The sequence below is a fragment of the Hibiscus syriacus genome, unplaced genomic scaffold (assembly GCF_006381635.1).
Source record: "Hibiscus syriacus cultivar Baekdansim isolate YM2019G1 unplaced genomic scaffold, ASM638163v2 tig00111199_pilon, whole genome shotgun sequence".
NCBI lineage: Eukaryota > Viridiplantae > Streptophyta > Magnoliopsida > Malvales > Malvaceae > Hibiscus > Hibiscus syriacus.
In genome coordinates this window covers 783,058-791,951 of record NW_024063015.1, presented here as the reverse complement: position 1 = coordinate 791,951, position 8,894 = coordinate 783,058, and the positions used below count along the sequence as shown (strand labels likewise).

Genomic DNA, 8,894 nt, shown 5'->3' with positions numbered 1-8,894 from the left:
GATTTCAGATATTCCACGTGGCATAAGCAACGGACAGGATTATCCCCCGCGTGGTCCTACGTATTTGAATTCAAATTTCTGCTCTAAAGTTAACGTTACGATTTTTGAACTCCCGAGCTTCGGATCCGAACCAAAAACCGAAGCCAGGACCATCGGAAGAAACAAAATTAGAAGATTGCAATATCAATGCAAACACAAAAAGAGAGAGATATCCCACACACAAGAATTAAACATCCTAATTTGACTGCGGCTACAACACATTTCTCTCACTTTTCTTCAATTCTTTTTGTTTTAGAGAAAGATACCCAGAAAGGATTCCCAGAAGTATGTTCCTTCTCTCAATTTTTTTGTTCCAAGTTTTATATTTTAATGTATATGGAGATGACTGGATAATGGGTTTTGTTGCTTTGCTCTGATGAGTTTGATTTGATATTTGAAAGGAAGAACAGAAGAAAGGGATTCGAAATGGAGTCTGTTACAAGAACTGGGTTCCATGACCTTAATTTGGCTTCAAGGAAAGCCGAAGAAGCCGGTTCGTTTTCTTTACTCCTTTCTTCTTATGTTAGCAAGGGAATGAAAAAAAGAAACAATGAAGGCATTTTCCACTTCTTTTTTCCATTTCCCATAAAGATTCCTTTATTTAAGAAAAAAAGTTTGATGATATTCAAAAGTTTAGTTTGTTCTCTTACTTTTCTTTTTTATCAAAGAATTTGCCAAATTTTGTTCATTGGTTTTTGTAGCTTTGAGAAGATACGTGGCTGTTGCTTGGTTAGAAACCTTAATTGGCCCACTGGGGATGTCAGGCCAGCCATCAGAGAAAGAGTTCATTTCTTGCTTGAGAAATGGTTTGATTCTTTGCCATGTCATTAACAAGATCCATCCTGGTGCTGTCGCCAAGGTACCATCTGTTTTACTATCTTTTGTTCCATGTTTAATTCATTCTTATCTTATAAAATTAACCGCCTTTCCCATTAATTTTTAGGTTGTTGAGAGCAATCCACATGCACAATCATTCAACCGGGAGTTTCAGCCTCCACGAGCCTATCAATATTTCGAAAACGTGAGGAATTTTCTTGTTGCCATTAAAGAGCTTAAACTGCCAGCATTTGAAGCTTGTGATCTCGAAAGGGTAAATTCGGATTCTACATTGAATAATTATTGTAGTTTCTGGCTACAATTTTTATGTTGAAAATCATAAACTATGTCAATTATTGGACCAGGACAACGTGGAGGCAGGGTCTGCATCTAAGGTTGTAGACTGCATATTAGCCCTGAAGTCATACCATGAATGTAAGCAGATTAATTGCGGAATTGGGAATGGATATTATAAGCTTACAAGGTCTCCCATTGTTATGCATTCTTCCACTAAGATCCACTCGCTAGCCTCATCAGAATCTTGTAGGCGGTTGGACATGTCTGCTGCTTGTGATAAACAACCACCTGCCCATGGCGAAAACGATAAACTTGAAGGTTTTTTGATTCGTCTTTATTTGATGTCTTTCTTTTCCATTTTGTCAGAGGCTTTCTTGATTCTTTTAATTAGTAACTAAAAATGAAATACGCATTAGAGTTTAGACAAGATAATTAGCACTACAAGTTTTTGTTACTAAAACTATTTATATGCATTTCTTTTAACATATGTAACATCCACAGCAAACATGGTTTTAGAGAGAATAGTAATCGAATTCCTTATCAATTTACCTTTGTGTGATGCATGTGTTTGCAGATACAATTGTGAAGTTACTTGCTGACTACATGGTTGACACAAAGGAAAACATTGATGACAACATTTTGGGCACTTTCCGTAATAGAAATCCAGTAATATACAGATATATTTTTTGTATATTGAGCTTGTTCTATTCAAGAAATCCTGTACTAAACTCTCTTGTGTAACAGGATTCAGTCAAAGTATTGAGCAAGATGATTTCAAGTTGCTTGGAGGAACAACTACAAAATAAGATCCCTGAGGTGAGCACGGAACAGCCAAGAAACACTTCTCATTTTCTCTTATTGAAATTTCATCAGAGCTATACTTCTGAGAAATTAGCCCATAGGATTGCTTTATGTATTGTGGACTAAATTCTTAAATTATGGATATCTCAAAACTTATTATCCAGTACCAGCTGGTTCGTTTCTATTTGTCACCTATATGTTTATACTTGATTAAAAATACACAAATTTGTCTAAATGAATCATTAGGGTAGATAAATGCAATTTCTGGTCATATGAACTGTCTCATTATGTTTTCAGTAAATCTTTGATTGATTATAGTCATCTCCTTTGTGCTCCAAAACAGCTGAAATCAATGTTTAAAGAGTTTGTAAAAGAAAGTAATGGCTCTGCTGTTCACTCTACATCTATGCCTCTAGAGGATATATCTTCATGTAGACAATTTCAGGTATACGTTCTCACCATCTATAAAAATATTTTGCTGAATTGATGAGGTCTACATGTTTTAATGCCAGTCTGCCAGAATAATAACATATTGACCTTTTTTATCCATATTCAGGTCAGTGTAGGAAATAGATATATTCATTTCATGTGTATACTCAACATTATCTAAGTTTTTCTATATATTTTGGAGGATCGTATCCATATCCGTGTCTGAGTACGTGTTAGACATCGATGTTGAACTTGAGTATTTTTAAGAAATATGTAGAATATGAAATCATAGCTTGTGACTTTTGTCACGGGGCCAGTACCCTCTTCACAAAAGACATGTCTCATAGGATGTGCAGCACCACCAGTTAAACTCCAGGACCTCCCTTTTCCTTTCTGATTTGAGATTCATGTCCCCCACCTCTCCAAGCCGCGACACTTTCCATAAGCTTGTAATTACTTTTAGTTACTTTAACCTCAACTTAGCTATCAATTTTAGCAATAAAATGCAAACTTCTATGGTAAACAGTAAATTTTAGAACCCTCCATTTAAATATGAATGGCAAATAGTGCAGCTTCTAAGTTCAACATGTGAAATAAAAAACTTACAAGAATCTAAAATTATCCATTAAAAGATTGTTGGTGTTTTTTCTTGAGTATCATTATGTGTATGTAACCATGGAGATATTAGCTCTCCTTAACAGGTTCTGTGTCAGCCTATATACAACCTTATCTGCTGGTTTTGCATTGATTACCGTATTTGTCGCAAATCTGACAAGCGCTGCTTCATCGTTTTTTCAGGGACCAAGAGCTCACATGAAAAAGGCAAACCAAAATCACTTGAATTTATTGAATACGCAGGAAAAAGAACTTTCGGTATGTATTTCTTTTGCTTCACCTACTCTGTCTTTGTTGCAAAAACATTATGGAAAACAACCACTGGGTGTTGAATTGTATGTGTTATGCTCAACCTTTTAAATTTTCGTGCATTTGAAGGATCATACCCATATTTTATGTCCAAATGAATGCATGGTCACGAGTTCTCTAGGAAAAACGTAGAATCTGGTAACATGGATGGAAAATGTTGCATTCTAATAATTCAGTATTCCTTACAACAAATTGTGCAAGGACTCACTCTTATTTTTGGATTATTCCAACATTTGAGATGCATTAATTTCTGCCTGCTGGTTCATTCATCATAGTGTTTTTAATTTTATTTTCAGGACCTCAAGGATTTGTTGTCTACAACAAAAAGAGAGTTTGAAGACTTACAATCACAACTGCAAAAGGATTTGAAAAACATAGGTATGTTACGATAACAATCATCTTGTACCTAAGTTGAGTAACCCTTGTTGAGAATATTTTGTAGCAAGTTAAATGTGTCTATTCTTGTGCACGGTCTCAGGAAGCCAAGTAGAAGAGATGTCCACTGCTGCAGTTCAATATCACAAGGTGGCGGAAGAAAACAGGAAGTTGTATAATTTGGTACAGGATTTGAAAGGTATAAAACAATGGTTAACTAGGCATCATAGGTATGTTTTAATTTGGCATCTCTTAGTCATGTTCTGAAAAATGTTTACCTCCAGGGAATATTCGAGTATTCTGTAGAATTAGACCTATTTTCTGTGCTGAAGCAAGAAATGTAATTGATTTTATTGGAGAGGATGGCTCACTTGTGATTTCGGACCCATTGAAATCCAAAAAGGATGGAAGAAAAGTCTTTCAGTTTAATCGTGTTTTTGGTCCAAGTGCAACACAAGGTATTATAAGAAAATTCAGCCTAATTGTTTATGATGTCTTATCTTGTACATGGATTTGATTTCTTTACACCATGGCTCTTATTTTTCAGATGATGTGTTTAATGACACTCAGCCTTTGATTCGATCTGTCATGGATGGTTATAATGTTTGTATCTTTGCATATGGTCAAACTGGATCAGGCAAAACTTATACTATGGTAAGAACTTCACTTACTTCACATAGTTAAAAAAGTGACAAACAGTAGTTGTTTTATCTGATTTATACTTAGTTTGGTACAATTTTTCTAGTCAGTATTTATATGGTCTAGGCCTATGTTATCCTGATCGTAAAGTACCCATGTCTGGCATTTATATTCTACATATATTCATACATGGATATGGAGTTAATGGTCCAATATATGAAAAATAATTTACATATGTTGGGCGTATACTTCGCCCTGAATCCGGATAACATAGGCCTTGGAATTCGGAGAGTTGCAATATTTTAATTTTATTTTTCCCTAGTTACAAGATAAAAGGTTTTGACCTTTTCTTTAATCTGACTTGACTTTATGGATCGGTGACAGAGTGGTCCATCCGGAGGATCAACTAAGGATTTGGGGATTAATTATCTAGCTCTCAAAAATCTCTTTGAAATTTCTAATCAAAGGAAAGATATCATAAGTTACGAGATTAAAGTTCAAATGGTGGAGATATATAATGAACAAATCAGAGACCTTCTTTCAGAAGATTCATCATCCACCAAATATCCTTTCTGTCTGATTTCTGTCTTACACAATTATAATTTGCCTTTTCACCTTGTAATTTTTAAAGAACTCATGTAAATGCTTTTTGTAACCTTAACGTGAACAAGTTAGAGATTCGTAGCTGCACAAATGATAATGGTTTAAGCCTTCCGGATGCTACGTTGCTTACAGTGAAGTCCACAAGTGATGTACTAAATCTAATGAAATATGGAGAGGTGAACCGTGTTGTTTGTTCAACTGCAATCAATAATAGAAGTAGCCGCTCCCACAGGTGAGAAACGATGTCTTGATTTCATTAATAGAAGAGTGCTTTTCATTTAATAGAGCAAGGAGGTCAAAATTAAAGGGCTGTTCAAGTTGTTTTGCAGATGATGATTGTGTGTTTTCCTTTGCAGTGTCCTAACAGTACACGTGCATGGGAAAGATGCATATGGGAACATACTTCGTAGTTGCTTGCATTTGGTGGACCTAGCAGGAAGTGAGAGGGTGGATAAATCGGAAGTTACGGGAGATAGGCTAAAGGAGGCTCAACATATTAATAAGTCCCTTTCTTGCCTTGGAGATGTCATCACAGCTTTGGCTCAGAAGAATTCTCATATCCCTTACCGAAACAGCAAACTCACTCTTCTCTTGCAGGACTCATTAGGTTGTTAATGTTAACAAAATCTCCAACTTATTAGTTTCGCGCATACACTTTTCTCCATTTACACTTCAGTTATCAAATACACTTTTTTTTTTTTTTTTGCTTAATGTGATTGAAGATGTACAAACTTGAGTTCCTTCCATTGTGGAAGTTATTTGTCTCCTATGATTTTTTTATTTTATTGATATTTTTCGTATGGAATTCTCTAGGTGGACATGCAAAGACACTGATGTTTGCTCATGTGAGTCCGGAGGAAGACTCTTTTGGAGAAACAATTAGTACTTTGAAGTTTGCTCGGAGAGTTTCAACGGTGGAACTCGGTGCTGCTCGTTTGAATAAAGAGAGCAGTGAGGTTATGCAGCTCAAAGAGCAGGTAAGCATACATTCAAATATTAATTGCATAATTTCCTTCAGCAAGTCGACACTTGAGAGAATTGGCTGTTATTTTGAGGGCTGCTCTTGTAACTATTGAATATATTTTTAGATTGAAAACCTCAAGAAGGCATTGGCAAATAAGGAAGAACCTAGCACACCTTCCTACAACATAAAAGAACCTAAATCTCCATTTGGTAAACAAAGGGCAACAATTGAGAGAACTCCTCCACGTATGCGAAGGTTGAGCATCGAGAATGGCAGCAGCACCATGAAGTCTGAGAAGGCAATGAATGTTGAAGACAGGAGAGGTCCAAAAACCCCATCAACTCTAACTCGGGTGAGGAGGTTGAGCTCGGAAGGGAAAGACAATAGTCAGATAAAACTATCTGCAGATGTCAGCAAGTCTTTACATGCTAGCACAGTATCTGCACAGAAATATAATCGGTTTCAAGATGCAGAACAGTTTGGGAATATCAACAATGGAAGCTCAATGATGGAAATTTACCATTCTAAAGCTCCTCGAAGTCCTACTAGTTACTCCATTCAAAAGCAAGCGCTGAAAACAGATTGCCGAACGAAAATTCCTAGACTACAGTTATCAAGTACACCTGAGCCAAAAGTACACGCTAGAAATGACATTCAGAATGGCATGCAAAGTGTACTATCTACCGAGCCCCGAACTGCAAATGGAAAAGGATCTCAAATAAGGAAATCTCTGCGCACCACGATCGGGAAGCTGATTAGTGGATCCGACAAGAGGTAGGTGAAACTCAGTTCCTTACCAATATTGTATCCAAAGATGTGAACAACTATACCTTCTTGACTGTACTTCAATCTGAACATCTCTGCGCAAAATTGCAGGAACCTACAGAACACATTAGAAGTGAAGTCGCCTGTCACAAGGGACATCAATGATTTGAAGTCACCAGTCATGGCTCATGCAAAAACAGCACGTAGGGAATCGCTTACCGGTGTCCAAACAGCGGACAGGTCCCGCCGATCTTCTCTTGGGGGGAAGCCGGTCGAGTCGAGTAAGTGTCAACTCATTCTTCTCATACTAGATTTATTTGAACACTTAACATTTTGTGCTGAGAGTCGAAGCTTTTTCCGATATCTAGGTACACCTATGAGCAATAACAGGAATGCCAAGACACCACCTCCAGTTCATCCATCAACAAAGTCAACAAAGCGGTGGTTGTAATGTTTGTAATGGTTGAATGCTAGGCCTCAATTGATGTAGCAATACTGAGTTGCTGACATTTTTAAACGGCTAACACCAAGTTTACTATTATACATAGGAAATAATAGAATGTCAACCGATCATTGTCCCAAAATCCTGTTCTATTTCTAACGTAATTTTCCCATTTTCCATGGCCAACTTTGTCTTATTGCTTTCCCCAATCATCTGTCGTCTATGTGTACATAGTGAGCCCCAAAAGTGTCAAAACCGATATATCAAAAATAATTTTTTTTAAAAATATTTAATTGTTTATATCTATAAAAGAAATTTTAAAAATAATTCTTTTAGTCTTTTAAATTTGTATTTTTATCAATTTGGTACTTTCTTTTTATAATTTTGAAGTAAATTTAATATAATATTTGTTTGGAAAAAAAACTCAATCACGTAACAATAAACATTTATATCCATAACATTTAGGATGTGTAAACCTAAAACCTCCAGAAAAAAAATAATACCTTAATCACTAAATTAGCATAACTCATGCTTATCAACCTGATAATTAAATAGTTATAATGGTAGATGATTTAAAATTTGTGTTGTTCAATTAATAATAATTTTTATACCTCTATCTCTATTTGAAAAATTCTATTTAATTTTGTTGATTATGTGACTAAAAGAAAACATCCAATAGTCGGAGGACATTTGGATATTTTTTGTTGCAGAAGACGCCTATCAGATAGAGCAAAATCGCAACTGATAATTTGAGAAAATAAAAATGAAGATAAAAGAGACACAAAATTTACGTGGAAAACCCCTAAAATATTTAGGGTAAAAACCACGGGAAACGGTAGAAGAATTTCACTATGAGAAAATAGGAATTACAACCTCTCTCGATCTACCAAGGAGAAAACAATGATAATTCTCTCTTGATAAAAAAGGAGAAAACAACTCTCAAGAAACTCTCTAAATTCTCTCTAGTATTGGAAGAAAGCTAGAATGCTTTGGGATGGTTTTGAAGCTAAATAAGCTAGGGTATTTATAGTTGAATCATAAGGACTAATTTGTAAATACCCTAAAGTCTAGGGGGCTAAAAGTGTAATTTTACCCTTGCAAATTTTTCCACAATTGCTGGCTTGTGCACTTTCGGTGCCCCCAAGTTTGATAATTAACTTGGACTTTCAACAATCTCCCACTTGAAGATTTGATTGGAACAATCATATCTTCACACCATTCTTTCTACCTTATACCATCATGTTGCTTACGTTTCTGACAGGCCACAAGAGGATCGACACCAAGTAAATTTATCAGCGTTAATCGCCTTTGTCATGAAATCTGCTATATTGTCTTTGGTATGGATCTTCTGCATATCTACTGTTCCTTCTTCCACCTTTTCACGAATGAAGTGGTACTGAACTCGTATGTGTTTTGTCCTTGAATGAAATGCTGGATTCCTTGCTAGATGCAAGGCGCTTTGACTGTCACAGAAAAGAGAAACATGCTCTTGATTGTGCCCAAGCTCCTCCAATAACATCTTCAACCAAATTGCTTCTTTACTGGCTTGTGTAGCTGCTACATATTCTGCTTCTGTTGTTGACGTAGCCACAACTGACTGCAATTTTGAAACCCAGCTTACAGCTCCACCAGCAACTTTGAACACATATCCTGTAGTAGATTTGCTTTTATCCAAATCCCCTGCATAGTCAGAATCTACATACCCATTAATTAGTAAGTTTGATCCTCCGTAACATAATGCAACATTTAAGGTCCCTTTGATGTATCTTAGGATCCTCTTTACTGTATTTCAATGCTCTT

At 36.0% G+C, this 8,894-nt stretch overlaps 1 protein-coding gene across 3 annotated transcripts; it reads left to right on the top strand.

Moving 5' to 3' along the window:
- Positions 1–384: 384 nt before the first annotated feature.
- Positions 385–7,187, top strand: LOC120155596 (kinesin-like protein KIN-14L). Of its 3 annotated transcripts, XM_039167116.1 has the most exons (19): positions 385–532; positions 741–898; positions 983–1,129; positions 1,221–1,470; positions 1,727–1,818; positions 1,897–1,968; positions 2,297–2,398; positions 3,181–3,255; positions 3,603–3,684; positions 3,785–3,880; positions 3,966–4,139; positions 4,229–4,335; positions 4,705–4,884; positions 4,992–5,155; positions 5,280–5,530; positions 5,737–5,900; positions 6,012–6,661; positions 6,764–6,933; positions 7,021–7,187. In XM_039167116.1, exons 1-19 carry the CDS (start codon positions 466–468, stop codon positions 7,101–7,103), a joined length of 3,084 nt encoding a protein of 1,027 aa, XP_039023047.1. In that variant the 5' UTR covers positions 385–465; the 3' UTR covers positions 7,104–7,187. The 3 variants fall into 3 exon arrangements, with proteins under 3 accessions (XP_039023047.1, XP_039023045.1, XP_039023046.1); XM_039167114.1 differs by lacking the exons at positions 385–532; positions 741–898; positions 983–1,129 and having other exon boundaries at positions 1,223–1,470; positions 4,705–4,883; positions 4,991–5,155; positions 6,764–7,187; XM_039167115.1 differs by lacking the exons at positions 385–532; positions 741–898; positions 983–1,129; positions 1,897–1,968 and having other exon boundaries at positions 1,223–1,470; positions 6,764–7,187.
- Positions 7,188–8,894: the final 1,707 nt, after the last annotated feature.

What these genes read in the sequence shown, in the direction of transcription:
- LOC120155596 (XM_039167116.1), top strand. Translation starts at nt 466, where the DNA reads ATGGAGTCTGTTACAAGAACTGGGTTCCATGACCTTAATTTGGCTTCA. An exon ending in CGCAGGAAAAAGAACTTTCG is followed by an intron (nt 3,256 to 3,602) that starts GTATGTATTTCT and finishes TTTTATTTTCAG; the next exon opens with GACCTCAAGGATTTGTTGTC. An exon ending in TCTCTTGCAGGACTCATTAG is followed by an intron (nt 5,531 to 5,736) that starts GTTGTTAATGTT and finishes GGAATTCTCTAG; the next exon opens with GTGGACATGCAAAGACACTG.